This window comes from Epinephelus lanceolatus, chromosome 3 (assembly GCF_041903045.1).
Source record: "Epinephelus lanceolatus isolate andai-2023 chromosome 3, ASM4190304v1, whole genome shotgun sequence".
NCBI lineage: Eukaryota > Metazoa > Chordata > Actinopteri > Perciformes > Serranidae > Epinephelus > Epinephelus lanceolatus.
The window spans coordinates 47,632,590-47,653,239 of record NC_135736.1 but is presented as its reverse complement, the minus strand read 5'-3'; the positions used below and the strand labels follow the sequence as shown (position 1 = coordinate 47,653,239).

General features: G+C 41.8%; 2 protein-coding genes across 5 annotated transcripts in view; both read right to left on the bottom strand.

Moving 5' to 3' along the window:
• Window positions 1–4,413, bottom strand: part of LOC117255460 (UTP--glucose-1-phosphate uridylyltransferase-like) — a 30,491-nt gene extending 26,078 nt beyond the window's left edge. For 2 of the 4 annotated variants that reach the window (XM_033624408.2, XM_033624406.2), the window contains exon 1: window positions 374–614. In XM_033624408.2, the coding sequence (XP_033480299.1) occupies window positions 374–392 (19 nt within the window). In that variant the 5' untranslated portion in view covers window positions 393–614. Of the gene's footprint in view, window positions 1–373; window positions 615–4,218 lie in introns of those variants that run through there. The other 2 variants (XM_033624407.2, XM_078166511.1) reach the window with 2 other exon arrangements.
• Window positions 4,414–6,965: 2,552 nt separating this feature from the next.
• Window positions 6,966–20,273, bottom strand: LOC117255683 (malate dehydrogenase, cytoplasmic-like). Its single transcript, XM_033624815.2, has 9 exons — window positions 20,134–20,273; window positions 19,055–19,153; window positions 17,863–17,959; window positions 14,025–14,200; window positions 11,078–11,200; window positions 10,155–10,331; window positions 9,912–10,025; window positions 8,641–8,730; window positions 6,966–7,434 (listed from the first exon to the last, which is right to left on the bottom strand). Exons 1-9 carry the CDS (start codon window positions 20,134–20,136, stop codon window positions 7,312–7,314), a joined length of 1,002 nt encoding a protein of 333 aa, XP_033480706.1. The 5' UTR covers window positions 20,137–20,273; the 3' UTR covers window positions 6,966–7,311.
• Window positions 20,274–20,650: the final 377 nt, after the last annotated feature.

The following is a 20,650-nucleotide window of genomic DNA, read 5'->3' as shown; positions in this document are numbered from 1 at the left end:
AGACACGTCACGCTGTCCAACAAGACCAAGACTATTATTATTATTATTATTATTATCATTATTATTATTATTATTATTATTATTGTATTAAACTGATTTTAAAACAAGCTGCTGAAAAGTAAAATTCACTGTCAGTGTCTGCAAGAAAATTACGTCATTCAAAGTTTTGAAGATGAAATTGTTTTCTTATAATTCATGATAAATTATAAAAACCAAAATATTTTATACTCTGAAGTACTGTTTATGTAAAACACCATGTCACATCGGCTCTGCTACTTACTACTTATTAACTTCTGTGAAAGGACAAAAGTCTAATCACACACAAACACACTCAGTCCCAAAATCTGGTTGAACAACGTGGATATAAACTTACCAGCTACAGTCAGAGACATTTTATCACAGTCTACTTAAAACCAAGTCACAACAAAGATACTGTCTGAAGGTTTCTGGCAGCAGGTGCGTCGCTCACAGTGAGTCCATATGTTTGTTAAAAAGTTAAAAAAAAAAATGGTCCCAGAGAGAAAAAGAGTCAGCAGCTGTCAGAGAACAACAGACGTCCTCCTCATCCTCAGCTCAGAGGAAGCCCACAGAACTGCAGCTCCGACCCTGAGCTCGACACAAGGCCTGCCCACAGCCACACACGCCAATCACACACAGCCAGACAGGGTGTGTGTGTGTGTGTGTGTGTGTGTGTGTGTGTGTGTGTGTGTGTGGGTGTGTGTGACAGCGCAGCCCACTCCACGTCACACACTCCAGAGTGCTTTAAATGTTCAGTTAGTTTAGTGTTTTTACATCCTGAGACACAATAAAACAACTAGTGCTGAACCAATATGTTGGTGAAGATCAGTGCTGGATTGTAACTAAGTACATTTACTTAAGTACAATTTTGAGGTACTTGTATTTTACTTAAGTCTTTCCATTTTCTGCTACGTTATATTTCTACTCCACTACATCACAGAGACACACTGCGCTTTGTCCTCCTCTACATTTATCACTTTGCAGATTCAGATGATTGATACAGAAATAAAGCTGCATGATGGGAGGAAAATATGTAATAATGTTCATGAATATCAAGATAACGATCTTAATTGCAATAAATAAACAAATATTAAAGTGTATGATCAATCATTATTATTACACATTAGTGGGATGTTAATGATCCCTGGGGGAATTTAAATGGTTGTATTTTTTGTTTATTTTGCAATTAAAAAATGTCTTTTTTCTTATAAAATCACCAAAATTACACGAGAAATTACAAGATTATGGAGGTTCGAGGACAGGCCTACTGAAAAGCCATCATGTCGATATCAGAGGCTGCTGATCGAAGCAGCAACTGGCTTTGGAAGAAGAGGAAGGACCCCAACCGGTCTGCAGGATGTCCAACATGAGGGCTAAAAGCGGAGGGGGGTACACCTGGGACACCAGGTGTCACTGTTGAGCCCTGTGGAGGTGTCGTCCTGTTAACGAAACACCAATGAAGGAGGGTGCCCACCTGATGACCCCCATGAAGTGATTACCCCTCTCACACTCAAGACACCAGGCAAGTGCTCATGACCCTTAAGGCCTTGACACACCAAGCCGACGGTCGACCGTCGACCAAAGTCAGGCCGTCGGTGAGCATCTGTCGGCCTAGTTTTTGCAGTGTGTCCTGCACCGTCGGCACTTTGGCTGCTAGCTAGAATCCAAACAGAGAGCCGGAGCTAGCTGGGAAGCTAGCGGAGCGTTAGCTGCAGCATGACCGGAGGGAAGCACAGCCAGTTAGCCTCCGCTAGTCTCTGAGCTAGCCCCGGCTCTCCGTTTGGATCCAACCGGAGCACCGAGCCCTGGTTTGTTATTCAGGTTAAAGTGGGAAGAAGCAGCGGGTTTATCGGGCAGCTGAGTGAAGTGGAGCCTGCGGAGGAAACACCGGGACCGTCTGGATGTAATAGTCCGTGGAGGTGCTGCAGTGCTCGGCTGCACAGATAGGAAACCCCTCGGCTGACAGGATGTACCACTCTCTCACTCCGCTCTCTCTCACGCAGGCGCAGAACGTACGTGCTACTTGGCCGTCGGATGTAGTCCGTGTGGTGTGTTCAAATGCAACTGACACAGGGCGACGTGAGGCGACGTCGACGACGCAACAGTTGGCTTTTGTCGCCGCTAGTTCTTTGATGTCGGTTTGGTGTGTCCGCACCTTTAGGGACTGTAACAACAAGTCCTCTAAGCTCAACTATTTTTACAGGTTAGAGAAGAAGTTATTGATCCCCGGGGTAATTTAGACAGGATGTCGAGGCACAGCTGGGGGGGTCTGGTTTTGGTGACCTCAGAATTGCATCTCTGCTTTTTGCAGATGATGTGGTTCTGTTGGCTCCATCACACCGTGACCTCCAGCGTGCACTGGGGCGGTTTGCAGTTGAGTGTGAAGCAGTCAGGATGAGAGTCAGCACCTCCAAATCTGAGGCCATGGCTCTCTGCTGGAAAACGGTGGATTGCCCCCTCTGGGTTGGGGGAGAGTTACTGCCTCAAGAGAAAGAGTTCAAGTATCTCAGAGTCTGGTTCACGAATGAGGGTAGAATGGAGCGTGAGATGGATTGGTGGTTTGGCGCAGTCCATCATGGTGAAGAAGGAGCTGAGCCGGGAAGCGAAACTTTGGATTTACTGGTCCATCTATGTCCCAACCCTCAGCTATGGTCATGAGCTCTGGGTAGTGACTGAAAGAATGAGATCGCAGATACAAGCGGCCAAAATGAGTTTCCTCTGTGGGGATTACATATCTCATCTGGCCTGGGAACACCTTGGGGTCCTCCAGGAGGAGCTGGAAAGCGTTGCTGGGGAGAGGGACGTCTGGGGTGCTTTGCTCAGCCTGCTGCCCCGTGACCCGGCCTCAGATAAGCGGATGAAAATGGATGGATGATTTAAGTATGCTACCACAGGTTTAATTTGAATTTGAAATATTACTTATTTACATAATCTAAAATGTAAATGTATACTTGGAGTCTGTGCACTGAAACATTATTGCCATGCAAAATACTGCGACACTATGCTGTGTCTGCACCACCATCTCTAGCAGTGCCTCAGCTGCAGGGCTCCACCAAATGTGTTTTAAAACAGAAGTCTGACACAGATTCTGTTGCACTGAAACTGCTGATTGACAACATTCTGCACAGTGTTCAACATCCTTAAACATGACTCCAAAAGTATTTATTGTATTTCCAGTGAACTGTACTGTGGTCGGGGTGGAGGAGCCTCTGAAGCAGCTTTTCACACTGAGTATGAGAACTGGCTCCAGACAGCTGTGCGTCGTAGCCGTCACAACTGCTTCAATATCAGGTGTGCAAAGTCATTTAAAGGGCCGCATTGGACCCTTTGGCAGTCGGTTCTGGATCTTGTGCCGTATGTTTGACACCCCGGCTCCAACCTCAGATTTATAGTCTTGTAGTTGTTGCAGATGATACGTGTCAAAGTCAGGTGCAGCTGTCAGTTATGTCTGCTGCTTTAATGGCTCACATCTGCGAGGTTGTAATGGTGACCTTTATCTTGGCTTCTACACCCTAAAGGTCAACTTAGTATTAGTATTATTCAGAGTCTTTTAAAATGTGTTCAGAGTGATCACAGTGTGGCCTTAATGAGCGTTCAAATGAGGATCGTTATGAGTTGAATGTATTTTAATTCACCTCTAAAGCAACACGTCTGTCTGGTTTGTTTCCTTTAACTACTTACTATTGTTTTTAATTTTAATTTTACTAGTTTAGTTACAGTTTACTAATTTATATGACCTACTAAAGCACATTTTAAAACACATTAACTGTATGTCTTTTAACACGGCCTTGGGTTTCTTCCATATAACGCCTTGCTAAACCTTGTTTACAACAAAAATAACATCTTATAAAGTTAATTTATAATTTCAGATATGAATATTTAATATTTTTATACAGGTTATCTTCACATATTTTGATGCATACCTCAATAATGTTGCTGTGGGAATTAGTTTTTCTGTTTGGTAGTTCACTGGTGACACGCCTCTAAATGACTCACTCACACTCACACACCCACACACACACACACACACACACACACACAGGTCCATGACAGCAGACATGTCAGACACGTTTAAGTCATAGTTTAAATGCGTTAAATTCCCATTGAACCCCCCCACACTGCAGACACCAACTTGTTTATGACAAACTTTTGGTGCAAGCTCAATATGTCAATATGTCTGTCAGACGGAGCTTTACCCACCTGGACACAGTGGACAGCCTCAAAGACACAGCCGAGGACAACAGGGACAGCCTGAGACGGGGACAGACCACCAACACACCCGGAGGACTCAGTGTTATAAAACAGAACTCGAGTTAAACGGTTAAATGTCGCAGTTTCATCCTCCTGCTGCAGCCTGTTAGCTTCTGTAGCTGACAGTCCGCCAGACAAACCCGCTGCTGAACGCGGTGACGTAGGACGCACAACAATAAAGAAGAACGGTGATTGGTGAAAGTAATCTGTCAATCAGAGGAAGTTGCCGACATGTCCCGCCCACACAGAATGGTCTATTTTTACTACAAAAATGATTTTATTTTATTAAAATAACGTCTTTATTTCAATGTTATTTAAATATATTAAGGTTTTAATACAGTTAACTAATATTTCGTCACATTTCGGATCAGTTTTATTCAGTTTTATGCCCATTTTATTTATTTTTAGTTCAATTTTGACTCAAATCCTGTTTATTCTACTGCAAATTTAAACATTAGAAATAATTTAACTGATTTTTTTTTTTTTTACATAATTTTATTGTCCCCTTTACACTTAACCTTCATACTACTATTACTATCTGTTTATATCTGAACACACTGCAAGTTACATATGTATTTATTTGTTTCTGTCTATATTACAATTTATTTTATCACTAGAGTATCTCAGCCTAAGAGTAGAGCTGCCACACCATGATTTATAAATAAAAATAAGATAAAATAAAATGAGATGAAATGAAATTTAAAAAAAAAGAAATAAAATGAAATAAAATAATGAAATAAAAAAAAAGAAATGAAATAAAATAATGAAATGAAATAAAATTAAATGAAATAAAATAAAATAAAAAAGGAAATCAAATAAAAATAAAATCATTATCAGGTAATGACATGAAAAGTTGTTTTTTTTATTATAAAAAGATTTCATTTTATTTTTTTTTTTTTACATTTTTACAAGATACTTTCACGTTATAACAAGAAACTGTTCTTGTAAAAAAATAAGTTGTAACAATGAATTTTTTTTATCTTGTTATTTCATGTTATTATGCAATAACATATTGTTTTAATATGAGGCAACTACCAGCCTACCACATATTATATTATATTATATTAATATATATTTGATCTTGTTCAGTCATATGAAATTCAGTATTACGTTAATCAAATGACCAAAAACACACACAGTGAACCTTTTAGGGTCCCTCAGCAGTCTTTTACTGCATTTTTTTTTTTTTTTAATACAGTAGGCCGACTGATTTTATTTGCAGTTCACACATTTTGTTTTGAAGAGAATATAGTTTCTTGTTATTGTATTTTTTCCAAATATAAAGAGAGTGAATGTTCAAGCTCCTAAGATAATAAATAAGTAACTGAATAAATAAATAAATAGTTGAAAAAGAATCACACAATTTATGTTCAGTTTAATTCGATCCTGCCCTCATGTGGTTAAAATGATCCACTGCAAAACACTGGAGGACTTCATGTAAGTCACTTACAGGTAGATAAAAACTGAGGCTGACAGAAATCACTCTAATCTGTTTACTGTTAGATTTCACTTTTTATATTACATTGGATTCAAATCCTAAATTTACATTTTTTTAAACCGTTAAATAAAAGAAAATTGTCATCATACAAACTGAGATTTGTACTGGTAGTTTTCCCGGGAGGGAGTTTGAAAGTGATGTCATGTCTCTCTTGGCTGCTGAAACACTGCCACATATTGTCCTTGTGTTTTTAAAAGTTTTTAAACAAATTACCTGAGCATCAAATATTAACTTGAAGAAGCCTCAAGCTTCTATGTAAAAAAATATCTACAGCAGAACGCCCCCAAAACTCAAACTCTGCTCCAACTGTCTCTTTTATTAAATTACAGGATATTTACCCCTATCTCTACCTCCACTGACATTTTTCTGTTTTGTTTGACTCAGTTTTAGTTTGTTATAATCTTATATTTTTAAAACAATTAGAATGCAGCAGAAAATTTCATTTATCTAATACAAGCAAAAAATCTTTTATTCCTTCAGAATCCTCTTTGTGTCATTTTATATCACTGTATTTTTGGTTTTAATATACTTTGTATTGTCTGTTAAAGGTGCTGTGCGAACAGATAAACTTGTCTTCCCTATGAGGATGTTAAACTTTTTCGATGAGATGTTCTGACAATGTTGAAAAACAGTTTCTAAAGCTTAAGGTAGAACTGAGAAGCTAGTGGAGCTAATAATAACCTCCTTTATACTGTAAATACATCAACAAAATATCCAAATAACAAAAGTCACTTAGATTTATGTAAATAACGGCACTTGTTTGAGGTTTGATTTCTTGGTGCCAAAACTGTTTAATACGTCATTGATTTGAACTTTGTTTTGTTAAGGCCTCTTTTAGTTTTCATTTCTTTTGAACGAGACAGTCGAGACATTCAGCTCATAGCGTCATCTGGCAACTCTTCACACATCCTGCAAATCAGTCGACTCTAAAGCCAACTGAAACACCTGGATCACTGAACAGTGAGTAAAACTAAACCAAAGACAGTGAGGGCATCAGATCTCCTCTTATGGCGTCTGTGGGCGGCCATTTTTTAACGTATTTGGAAGCCCTAATCCCCCCTCTGTGGTATTTATGTTCAAATTAAAGTTTAAGAGTGTATTTTTCAGGTAAAAACATCTGTGATAACTGCCTGCAGAGTAAAATACTAAGACTTGTGAACATTAAAAGAAGCAAGAAGGAGAGCGTGATTGCATAATGTCAGTTTCCTTGTTGTTTTATTGGTGACAACATGTTCCGTTACAGTTTCTGGACAGCTAGTGTGTGTTATCATCTACCAACGGAGACATTCTCTCAGTGTCTTGCAGACAGAGGAGGCCAGGTTGTGGTCGTTAAACAGGTTTTCTGTAAACCTGAAGAAGTGGCCAGTTGACACGCGCACACACACTCTCACACACGCTGACACACACGCACACACACACAGAGGTGACACACAGACACCAGCTGGGACGGTAAGTAAGAGTGGAGGGTTTCTTCTTCTTCAGAGCCGTGAGCAGCGAGCCTTCAGGGGAGCTATGTGCTGCTCTTGGCCAGCAGGAGGCGACAGTCACTGGGACAGGAAGTCCAGGGCGGTGTCTCGCTCCTCCACCAGCTCAGCCGCTGTGGCGTCCATCTTGGCGCGGGAGAAGTCGTTGATGGAGAGTCCGTCAACCATTTTCCAGGTCTTGTTCTGTGGGGGAAAACAGAGGGAAGGTCAGAGGTCAAGATTTTCATTTTGTGGTATTTTATCTGGTTCTGTTTGGACTTCAAATATGGCTGATGCCAAATTGTGTCTCTCAGGTTCTCATATCTTGATACTATGAGAAATAATTGACCAGAATGGCGCCGTGTCATCACCACAGCCAAGCCTGCTTATCGAACACACCTTCCACACACACCGTGGACTGGTTTTACAAATACAGCCTGTCTGTGATGTTCACTCAGTGTGTTTATTCATTTATTGTGTTGGTCTAACTACAATGAAAACATGTTAGTGCAACTGAAATTGTACTAAATTGAATTTCTCAAAGTCGCACTAACACACCCAGATCATGTGACTCCTGCATGTATACAGTCAATCAGACGCAAACTGGCCGAGGCGCTCTGAGCATGCTCCACAGTTTCCTCCCCGGGCTTTGACCTGGAAGTTGGTCCAATACTAACAAGCTGAAAGGGGGCATATCTCCACCTATCGTAGAGGAGTCGCACAATAAATGGATTCCCCTTGTGTGCTTGTATACTGGGACAAGGACAGTAGGCCAGTTAAATGTCCCAGTCGAGCTGGAACTGTAGCTCCACTTCACTGTGCAGGTAAACGTACTGACTGTGACATCAGCGCCTATGTTCTGTTGGCTGGCAGCTGATTGGATGGAATTAGGAACACAATAAGTTATGTTAGTGTCTCTTCTTCTAGATGTTCTTGGTCTTCCTTATTTAATGATATACGGTGGGAGAAATCCTGTTTAAACAACAAGCAAGATAATTACATATAATTTACCTGCTTGTGTTAGAAAGAAGTTGAATATTTATTATAAGTGTGATTTCTTTCGACTAGAAAAACTATTTGTATTTGTCATGTATTTTTTCACTGTGCACTCCAGAGTGTTTTGGATTGATGTTTCCAACTTTCTAAAAAAGGAACTTGAGATGGAATAAATACGTTTATTTAATGCTCTATTTCAGATAAGAATGTTGTTCATCATACATACAAGTCTTCAGTATTTTTGGAAAATTCCACATTCATCTGAAACAAACTGTCTTTCCTGAACTTTATTAATGACTTTCTACTGTTATTTAATGTTAAGAACATTCATGTATTTCATTTTTTAAGTCTATATGTCTATTTGTATTTCTGTAAATGAATGAAAGTGGGGGGAAAAAAATGCCGGCAACTCACCTTGATCTCGACAGGGAAGGAGTAGATGAGGTCCTCTGGGATGCCGTAGGAGTTTCCGGCAGCGTACACGCCCATGGAGATGAACTCACCCTGTGGGCAGGAAACACAACAACTTCAGTCAGTCAAAAACAACAACAACACGTCCTGCTGCAACAATAAATATCAGACACTGTGCAGCCTGTTGTCAGATCATTATAAGTTTTGTTTTCACTTTTTATTTTAATAAATTATTTATTTAATTAAAATAAATAAATAACAGGGAGCCCTTCTGTGCATGTTCTCCCTGTGTCAGTGTGGGTTTCCTCCAGGTGCTCCAGCTTCCTCCCACAGTCCAAAGACATGCAGGTTAATTGGTGACTCTAAATTGTCCGTAGGTGTCATTATTGGAAACTATTGCATCGTACGTCGTAGCCTGTGATTCAGTAGGCGCTGTCATCGTACAGTCTGCAGACATCAAACCTGACGTCGTACCCAAGTTTATTAGATCCACGTCGCACAGTGTAGCTGCACTAAACTTGTAAGACTCCTAAAATCTCACAGTGTGTGGGAGGCTTTTGTGTGATGGACGCGTTTCCTTTCACAGACACCACAGTGGAGCAAAGCTGACACATCGTCCTCATCCTGTTCACAACCGTCTCTCTGTTGCTGTTATAGCTGACGGGGAAAATGGAGGCAGGTCGTCTTAATCCACCGTTTCATTTGCACTCACCACAGTGTAACTGACTCACACTGTGTGCGAACCTCAGCACGTTTCTAACAGCATACAGCTACAAGTTCACGGGCAGATCTTGGCTTGTGAACTTTTGCTCTGCATTACATGTGTCAGTCTACACACCATGTATTCTGCGAGCATCATCTGTGACGGTACTGGACAAATTCACGCACCGTTTCAGCCCTAATCTGTACACAAAGAATTTAAGTTTGTGAATAACTGAACTGCAGACACATTGCTGCAGAAACACTGAGAATATTTCCTTGACGTAAAGCTGCCGCCATAAAAAAAATACCACCTGTGATGTGAATATATTTATCCCTCTATATCCTCTTACAAACAGGAACATCTTTTCTTTAACTTGACAATTGACTTGAAAGTAACTCATAACTAATGTTTACATTTCTTGTTTGTTTTTTAAAATCAGTTTAAGTGAATAAAACTTTTCTCTGACTGAATATTAAACTTTTCCCAGGCCTGGAAAATGTGCTAAAATGTTCATCACTGTCAGACTGAAACATTCAGCTCTGTCTCTGTTTGTCTCTCCGTCCACACTGACCTCCTTGGTGCCGAACCAGATGTCCCTCATGTGGTCGCAGATGGCCTTGGCAGCAGACATGGCGCTGGACAGCTTCCTGGCTTTGATAACGGCTGCACCGCGCTGCTGCACTGTCTGCAGGAGGAAGAGGAAGATGAAGAGGTTTGAAAAGAGGACAGAAACAAGCTCTACTGTTTAATTAAGGGAAAAAAACTGTCTTAAATCTCATCAGAATTAAATCAGATGAAAACAGTGAGCGCTCACAGAGATGAAGTCTCCTCTGAGCCAGGCGTCGTCCTTGACGGCGTCGTAGGCGGCCTTCTCGCTGCCGTTTAAGTTGACCTTGGCGTGGTGGACGTCCGGGTACTGGGTGGAGGAGTGGTTCCCCCAGATGATGACGTTCTTCACTTTGTCAGAGGACACGCCACAACGCATCGCCACCTGCAGGTGAGGGACAGGTACAGCAACAGTGTCACTCTAGTTATTCCATTAATCAGAAATAAATCAAAGTGACTTTCACCTGATGATCAATAATGGAGAACAATTATTAATGTAAATGAATATTAGATTGGTCAATATTATCAAGATATCCCCAAGATTTGTGACGAGTTGAAACAGGCGACTACCTGCAACGTGTGGTCTGCAACGTTCTGACTGCAACTAGATGAGACGGTGTGTCATCTCTGTGCAACAACTCTTTGTACCTTTTATTCTGATTTGCAGCTTTTCAGACTTATTTTGTGGCTGAATATAATTTGTAGCTTCTCAAAATATGAATGAGGATAGGGATAGTGAGCCGCCGGTGATTTGACCAGCTGAGTTGCAGGTGACACCATCAGCCGGCTTGAGTCAAGCTCAGACCGCCCAGTTCACAAAGCTGCAACGTTCTAAAACAGTTTCGTCTTGTCGTGAATCTTTGGTCTGAGCTGGGCTTTAGAGACAATGGAGACGCAATTTAAGTTGTTTAACTGTGGGGTGAAAAGTTCGAGTAACCCGTCAACATCACAAAGAAATGTGCAAACTGATTCAACTGACAAAGAACCAGATGAGCCTGCATGAATGGATAAGATCAGATAAATAATATAATCACACGTCTATGAGCGCTGGCGTACGTCTAGCTGCCGCCGCTGTGCAGCTGTACATAGAAAATAATCAGGGCTACCGTGTATGTGTGTGTGTGTGTGTACCTGGGAGCTGGCTCTGTTGTGGTCCAGTCGGGTCAGGCAGGAGAAGTTCTCTTTGGGGATGGATGGAGCAGACTTGGAGGCGATCAGACAGTTGGTGTTCGCTGGGTTTCCAACAACCAGAACCTGAAAAACATGAAACACCTTCATCAGACTGACGGTGACACACAGGTGAGCCGGCAGCTGGGTGAAAATATGGAATCAATATGGAATGAAATGTGAAGATCTCAATTGTTTGGTGTAAGTTTTTAGTCTTGGCTCAATCAGTGATGTGAATGATGTCAACAACCAATAGCTGCCCTCTCTCGAACACCAAACAGGAAGCGGCCAACTGGGTAGACCGTGAACATGGAAAGGACTGTGGAGAGGCACAAGAACGTGAACAAGTCTTGTTTCTCATGTACTGTGAGAAAGGAGGAGAAACTGTGGAGTTGTGGAGTGAACAATAGTCAGTGTTTAATTCAGCGAGTATCTGATCCATCAACCAGCACTTATTTTAGAGAGAAATCTTAAGTTTTGAAATGATTGTCTTCTCCTCTGACTAAACAGTGCAGCTCACCAACAGAGGCTGGCAGAGGGTACTGTGTGTAGCTCTGGTTGAGGGTGAGAGGCTGTCAGCAGATAAACAGAGGTCTGTGTGGGTACATGAGACCCTAAAAAAGAGGCTGGATCATGGGGAGTACCACCAGTTGGTCCAGGAGCTTCTCCTCCATCATGGACGTTTACAGGCAGATTTTAGGATGACTCAGGGGCAGTTTGACAACCTGCTGTCTATCATCAGGCCGTATAGCTCTGGGTATCCAGCAACCACTACCACCAGTTTCTTCTCCATTGTTCACCAACTGTAAACTTGTTGTCATGACCACCACAGAAGGCCCGCCTCTCAAATCATCCCATTGGACAATAGGAAAAAAGCAGAGATGACGTGGGGCGTGTTTCAGCTCTTAGTTTAAGGGCCTGTCCCATTTCTACCCCTTAAATCTTCCACTTGGTATTGAGTGCTCTCGTTTGTGAGATAACCCTTGGTGAGGGAAGTGAGAAATATTAGGGTAGAGATCTTTCCCTAAGAAATGGTGCACCACTTCATGCAAATCGGCGTGGCCGACGTGTGGGCATACGTCACACGTAGAGGCGACACAATGAAAATGCCGGCTCCAGCGCTTGTGTTGTGGCGTGCGCTATGTTTATTCTTCTCCGTCTGATGAATCAACGGAGAAGAAATGCTGAAAACAGGAGGCGCCTACGACGTCTTCTAGTTCTGATCGATTCTGTTTGGGTAAGTCGATTTGTTAAAATATTTTGACGCTGAGTTGCTGATGAGTTTACGCTAGTCCAACCATCTGTTGTTTGTATAGCCTACATTCCAATCATACAGTAACAAACTGTTTTCCAAAACTTGCCGAAGTTGCTGACCTTGCAAGGTGTTCTGGGAAATTTCATCTTCCACTTTGTTGAGAGTGTGGGTCAGGGCTCCCTTGGAATCTAGGGCAGGTTTTAAGTGTTGGAAACCACTTCCACTACCTCAGTTCTGTTTTGGGACACCACTAGCCTAAACATGAACGCACACAACCAAGTGCAAGTGGGTATTTCTAGGGGAAGTGTGGGTATTGGGACAGGCCCTCAGTTTTTAACTTGAGGAGTTCAGAGCGCTCCAGCAAAAGCTCCAGGCCCCTAGAACGCAGAAATGCAAAAACTGTGAGCAAAAAGCTTCATTCTCATTAAAAACAATTACACAAAGCTGCCTCCAGCTTCTATAACGCTTTCTGTGTGATTGGCGCCTTAAGGCGACAAAATCCAAAATATAAAAGTTTGTACACAAATACAGTTTATCTTTATGGTTTATACTGATGTCGAATTAACAAGAATGCTGTCGATATATGACACGTTTTATCTTGTATTTCTAGAGTTATGTGTTTTGCGGACACATAAGGAATTGTTAATATGACTTATTTCTTAAAGGGACTTTGGCGTAATATTTTCCACCAAGAGCAGGATGAGAAATAATCAAAAGTAATCTAGTTGTAGTTTTGCAAAAGGTGACCCTGCAAGATCTCCAGTCTTGGTGAAATCTTATAGTGTGCGACTAAAACCGCTCACTGTCTTTAGATGTAAGAGGGTTTCAGTCTTTTAAAATGTCTTCTCAAAGTCTCAAGAAACAGATTCTTGTGTACAACCACAGCTGAAGGTGAATCAAATTAGTACTATCTTAAGTAAACTTTAGGGGGCGAATATTAAGTTTTACTGTCTAGATGTTTATTTCTAAATTAACTTTTTCACCATTTCGCAGTTAAAAGTTAAAAATAAAGAGACAAATCTGTTTTTTCTGAAGGTTTCTGGTATAACAACAGTTGCACACATATCCTCCTGCAAATCAAAACACTGTCCGACAGAAACGCACTCCTGTTTTTGGTTTTCTCGTGTGGCATAAAGGGACGACAGCCTGCACGTGGTGGTGCAGAAAGACAATAAATGAACCTTGAACATCAGGCTGTTTTCTTTTCTCCACAGATTCCTGACATGTGAAGCTTTGACCTTTGACCTCAGCAGAGACTCTGATGCTGGGCCTCACAGTGGACTCAGGGTCATTAGGGGCCCTCCTGCTGATCTACGAGCTATGGGACTGACACATTACAGCACAAGCGGCTCTAAACACACAGAGGAACTTTGGAGAGCTGCTGAGCTTTTCCAGATTAGAGCTGTGCAGGAACATAAAGCCGCAGTAAGAGAAACATTCAGCTTTGTTAAAGGAAAGATGTTTGGAGAAGCACTTTCATTTCCCCCTGTTTGAACAACACAGCTAAAACTCCCAGAAAACCCTGAGACAGAGTTCAGCGACCCTCCAGCATGAGTGATTGATCCACACTGAGTGAATGAGGAGGCTGTGGGAACAACATCAGTGAAGGAATAAATGATGAAATGATAATACATATAATGGAGGATTAAACGTCACCTTGACGGTCTTCTTGGCGTACTTGTCCAGGGCGGCTCCCTGAGTCTTGAAGATGGCCACGTTGGCCTTCAGCAGGTCCTTCCTCTCCATCCCCTCCTTCCTGGGCATGGAGCCCACCAGGATGGCAGCGTCGATGTCCTTGAAGCCGACCTCCACCTTGTCAGTGGGGATCACCTCTGTGGGGGGAGGAGAGGGACGTGTTCAGCATGGACTCACTTTATTACTTTATCAGAGGCAACGCACAGCTGTATTATTATTAAGATTATTAGATAAATGTGTAGGGCCGCCCCCGAAGAGTCGACCAAGCGTTTGTCGACCAGAAAGGTCATTAGTCGGCAAGATTTCAGTAGTTGCTTAGTCGCAGAAAAACAAGGAGCTGCACCTTTTCAAAATAAATCCAAACCTATGTGACTGGAACATGTGGGAGTTTAATTTGAAAGGACAGACACAGGAAGTGTCCACGCTCAGCAGTCAGACAGGACTCAGGTTAATTTCCAGGGCTGGTACCTGCGGTTATTCCACAGGCTGGTTAATAACATGTCGGGCAGGAAATCCAAAGTGTGGCATCATTTTGAGAAGGTGAAGGACGAACCCAAGGTGATATGTAAACTCATCTTCATTGGTCGACTACAAACATGACGTATCATGTGAAACATGGAAGTAGCTACATGCCCATTAGCCCACAGCGTCATTAACAGGCGGCTCGCTCAGTGTGTGACGTGCACTTGGAGATAAAATATAGGCCTATATTAATGAAGGTTCATTAGTACGGTTTGTATTTCTCTGTAATGTAGCACAGTGTTAACAATGTTACTGATACTATTCTTTCTCACACCTTCAACTCAAACCACCAAAATATATCATTTAATCATTACATTCATATCAGAAACATGCAGGAGACTAGTCCACTGATGGACCCTGATGAGGACTGCTGGGTGTTGTAGTCAGGAGCAGCCCTAATTTCTGTGGACTGAGACCTCAACATTTTGGAAATTAACTCCTCAATTTAACTAATACTTAAACTTTAAAGGGGGTGAACTGTCCCTTTACAGTTTAAATATAAGATGAAGAGTTAAATTCCGATTTTTTTAGTCTTAGTTTGGGGAAATCTTCCGAAATTTCAATAAAAAATAAAACATAAATCATAATTTTGCATTGAAGTCAACTACTTTTCGAACTGACGATGAAGACGATGCTCAACTATATCAACAAACTCCCTGTCCCTTTAAGGAGAATTTCATATCCACAGTGCTTCAGTCATTTCACCCTGAGACACATCAATTTATTGATATGTATTGAGAGTCTGTTGCAGTGAGGGATATCTTATCTGTCGGTGCAGATAACAGGAGGCAGCTCTGCTACAGGGACACCGTGATAACGATAAGATGATGTATTGGGACTCATTCGACATGTGCGTACGTCAACCCTCTCTGTATCACAATATTTTTTACTCACTCTGCCTCGACTTAATGTACTTTCTCAACTTAATTTGCTCTGAGTCTCTGTTCACGTTCCCACTGTCATTGAACGTCCTCAGACAGGAGACTCTCATTTGATAATTAAAGTCCATAGACTCTGATTATTTCACAGCCTCTGTGATAAATTTCCTGCTGCTCGTCTGAGCTCGATGATAAGATGTGTTTGGTGTCCGCTGCTGCTATCAGACTGGACTTCAGTCAGAGTTCACTTCTCCTGCGGTCATTGTTGTCACACCACTGATCTGATTGGCTCCTGTGGTGCTTTCACCAGCAGCCAACCAGAGGCCTTATTTTAGACACTCCTTCCTCCTCCTCCTCCTCCTCCTCCTCCTCCTCCTCCTCACAGCAGCAGCACAGAGAAGAGGTTATGAAGGACAAATACCTCACACTCAAAATCACACAGTGTGTGCAGCTAAAAAAAACTTAGCAGATGCTCCACATTGAACAACAGCAGTTGAGACACTGTGGTCGACCACACAACGAGCAGCTGTGGTTTGGACTGCAGAGGCTCCTGTAGATAACGCAAGTTTAACATTTTGTTCTTGTCAGGGGGGTAAATACCGCTAGCTGTGCCCATGGGTGCATGATTCATTTCATTGATCATTTTGTACATGTATTTCTTGCTGGAAGGAGCCAGCACCTCTACAGGTATCAGACAGTTCAATTTAATGCTTTTTAAAACCTGTTCGAGACACTTTAACCAAGTTTAGGACAGACTTTTGGACAAATCACGTTTTACTTATTCAAACACTGCAGGCAATTAGTATGTATGTGGTCCTGTGTGTGCAGACGCAAGTGTTATGTAGAAATATGGTTATTAGAGTGAGTTAAGTTAATCTACATTTTGCCAACAGGTAACTGCAGGTATGAAATAAAATGACAATATTATAGTGTTTTAAGGTTTGTAACATTAGAAATGTGGACTTTCACATAGGAAGGGTTCGCTCATTTTCATTACAAGAAATTAAAAAATGGATAAATAAAATGAGATAAAATGTCTGTAGTAGTTCACAGGGTGAAACACGCCAGTGTGACCTTCCGCCACCCGACACGTCATATCATCCACGCCTTTTGTTTTCTATGTAAGTCGACCGGAGTGTGGACGTCAGTGAGGTCGACACCACGCTGTCCTGTTCCAAGCACTAACGCAACATCATGACATTCGCTCCCCGTATCTCCACCTCTGACCTACTGCACCTTCACTACGTCTCCTGCTTGTGCGACACATCCAGTGTGTGGTGCAGAATCAGAGTAGGGCTGTGTCATATCATCTCGTTCATGGTAATACCAGCATTATTTTTGATATGATATGAAAAATGTACATCATGATACTTGTGATATTTCCACTTGCTGACATATTTACGTCATACTGTTATCCACGGCAACAACAAGCGTGGCTGAAAGCAAAATTATTAGCGACTCCGTGGTGGTTCCAAAAAGAGGAGCAGCTTCAGTAGTGTGGAATAAACTGTGGCGTCCTGAATGTTTTACTTCTCTTAGCGCTCAGAGGGAACTCAGCACAGCGTCTCTCCCTCTCCTCTCTCACACACACACACACAGGAGTCTGTGTCGTCAAGTGATTTTGTCATAACTCTTTGGTGATGTAAACCCACGTGATGTTTGCAGCTCGACAACAAACTCCATATATGTGACTGTGTGATAGTTTTGGTATCATAACAGCCTGTCACAGGTTACAGCATGATGATTAGAGGAGAAATGGCAGAGCATAAAGGTCCAGGTGGAAAAAACACAAACTGTTATATCCAGATATTAAACCACTATAAAAGTTAATTAATAATTGTGGTGCTGAATCAGCGCATAGAGTCACGTACTCACCAATACCAGGTCTCGCTTTTAGGTAGTATGGAAGACATTTCTGATGCTGCTTTCAGTACTGGAACAACTCCAGAGGAAACATTCCTCCAGCATAAAAAATATTATCGTTGGAGTCTCAGATTTGCACCAACTGCAACTGATTTTAAAAACAGGCTGAAGACGGCAACGTTCATTACTAACATTTATTAACATTACACTCTTTTAACCTTTCTTTAAATTTTAGATCACTTTACTGCTGCTACCATTGTTTCTTTAAACTTCTTTATGTAAAAGATGAAGTTATTTTGCACTTTTATTTCCTGTTTTTTTAAAGCTTCATTATGTAAAGCACCTTGAGCTGCCTGTGTGTGTGAAATGTGCTGTATAAACATACTGTCTCACCTTGAAAAACACCGGGTCAAACCTCCACACCAAAAGCGTTAATGAAGCGGAACGCATTTTATTTTGTATTAAAAGGTCAGATCAGTGTTTTGGTTTAAACACACAGTCACACACACACACACACACACACACAGTTGGCTCACCCCTCAGCAGTGGGAGGGCGCAGTCCTGCAGCTCCATGACGACTCCGTCCAGTACCGGCAGCATGGGAGGGATGTCCAGAAGGATCAAGATGATTGGCTGGAAAACAAGAAGGACAACAAAAAGGTGTCACCTGAAAACGATACCTGTATATTAAATGAAAAAGCACACACAACAGTCACTAACAAGTCACCTGAAAACCTTTAAATGACTTTGATCCGGCCACATAAAGGTCATGTTTCAAATCACAACATGGAGACAAATCAAGGTCTAAAATAAGATAATCCCCCGCACGTCTTTGTGACCAATATTTGTTTTCAAACTTCCAAAATGGTGAGAATGTATTTCTTGCAGATCTTGAAGATTTAGAAAATTATTTTAATTATCATTTAAGGGGGAAACAAGAAGCTAGGGGAAAAAAAATATTTACAATTATGATTACTACACGTTTAAAATTATGTTACAGAATTATTATAATTTTTTAATCTCGTCTTTACAGGTCATTTCCTTGTTTGTTTGTTTTTACCTCTTTTTTTGGGTCTCTTTATTTTAGACTAATTTTCTTATTTAATTTTTTTGTTTTCCACCTTTATCTTTTTTCCTCTTTTAAAACTATTTTTCTTGTTTTCAATTTTTTTGCTAATTTTTTGGGTCATCTCGTCTGTCGTTGCTCGTTGCCTTCTTCTCATGTTTTGTAAAGTCAAGCCAATTTGCGCAGGTTTCAAAGGGTTATTTCAGCATGCACTGCATCAATGGGAAACTTTCCATTTCCAAGGATAGTGCAAATGCTACCAGAGATGTATATTGGTACAAAGTTTCATATCACTTGATGAGTCTATTTCACGGTGCCTCCTATGGGTCAATCATCTTATGGGGCTTGATGGAAAGGTATGATATTTTCGTGCTGACTTAAAAAGCAGAATATTTAGAGACAATACGATGGTTTCTTCCTTCTGTATCTGACAATATTTCACTGATCATGTGCTGATGGCATCCCTACATTAAAGCATGTATTATTCATGGTAAGTACTTTATGTAACAGCCATGCCACACACAGTGCATCATCGCCCAGCTGTCTGTGCAGTGATCAGCTTCAAGGGGGGGGAGGGAGCTCTGCTGCTGCTGCTGCTGCTGCTGCTGCTGCTGCTGCTGCTGCTGCAGGTTATGTAATCAAGAGATCAGGCTCAGTCTTACCTGGTCCTTTCCGAACACATCTCCCTTGGCGATGCTGTACAGCAGGGAGTAGGCAATCTGGCCAGCAGCGCCGGTCACCACAACACGGATTGGTTCGGCCTGGGGGTAAAACAAAACAGATCTGGTTCATATGTGTCATTGACCTAGACAAACAACAGGGGGAGGAATCCAAGCAACAGCACATGCATTGATTGGTGTGAAGTCACAAGGTCTATATTTAAACAGATTGAATCCTCACAGTGAGGCTGCTGGTTCACAGGGCCTTCATCAGTGGCTCCTCCTCCTGGGGAACTCTGCCCTTTGTATCAACAGGACTCGCCACCAAACTCCATTAAGAAAATCGCGTAATACAGATTGACCTTGGTGCTGGCAGGAATGGGTACGACTTTCAGTTTACTGTTAGACTTTATCTGTAACAGCTGATGTCACTCTTTAATTCGGCGTGCATATTATCAGCAGACAAACTTTTTAAAAACCCGTCAGCTTTACACAACCTTCTAATGAGTGTCACTGTGCGAGGTAATGAATGAAAGGGCAACCCACGAGAATTTAGTAACTCTAAACCATACAGTGATTAAACATGAGCCGAAATGAAGGGTGTTTCTGGTACATTCATAAATCGCCTTGCATCATATTTTAACTGGTTGCAGCTGGTCTCATCAGCAAGAAATCTTTACTTTGCGAGATTTGAGAAGCGAGGTTCAGCCTCCTGCCATGCTCGATGAACCGGACTCAATAAAAGAATAGGCCGATGATGTAACATGACGCTGACGCCACGCCACAGCCTGCTCATTAAAATGGAGGCAGATGCTTCAGAGTACAGTGTGTTAAAACAGCGGAAATAAACCTGCACCCTCGGCTGCAGACACTAACGCTGCATCTTTGACCATCATCTGTAATCTGCGCGTTGCAACTGCGCCACAAACTGCGTGCAGCTGTGCCCTTGGTTCAATGAGGAAGTCAGCGCAATCGTTTATCACACCGTTACAATCATCTCATGCACTCATAAAGGACTTAAATTATCATATCAAAGTTTTACAATCAGATCAGGACGATAAACAGCTCATGTGCCATCTTACCATTTTAGCTATCGGGTGGAGATGCTTCGGGTCTGCGGTGCCTGTGCCCCCTGCTCAGAGTCGGTCTAGACGGAAGGGTCACCTCTATCCCTGTATTGTAAAGTCAGGCGGTGAAACGACTCGTGCTTCACTCACTTCGGGACTTGTAGTCGTTTTATGGCACAAACAGGTTTTGCAACCGAGCCGCTTTGACAAAAGGAACACACTCTCCCATGATGCACCGTAATAGTCACGCCACTCCCACCCACTCCATACACGGCAGAGGATTTTCTGAAAAGGCTCCTTTTTTAACTGAACCTCAGGAGACTGTGCTTTGGCGACATCTCGTGGCTGGCAGCGGAACTGCACCGCTGTCCTGCACAATAGTTTTGCTTTGAGAGTGGTCTTGTCTGTTACTGTTTTTATTCATTCTTACTTGTGTATGACTTCTCATATTAAAAAAAAAATAGGTCAGTGATTGTGTAAGCCCCTTAAGACCCAAGAAACCCTCTGAAAACCCTCTCAAGAACTTCCACAT

What these genes read in the sequence shown, in the direction of transcription:
- LOC117255683 (XM_033624815.2), bottom strand. An exon ending in ATGTGTTCGGAAAGGACCAG is followed by an intron (nt 17,960 to 19,054) that starts GTAAGACTGAGC and finishes CTTGTTTTCCAG; the next exon opens with CCAATCATCTTGATCCTTCT. An exon ending in CGCCCTCCCACTGCTGAGGG is followed by an intron (nt 14,201 to 17,862) that starts GTGAGCCAACTG and finishes CTCCCCCCACAG; the next exon opens with AGGTGATCCCCACTGACAAG.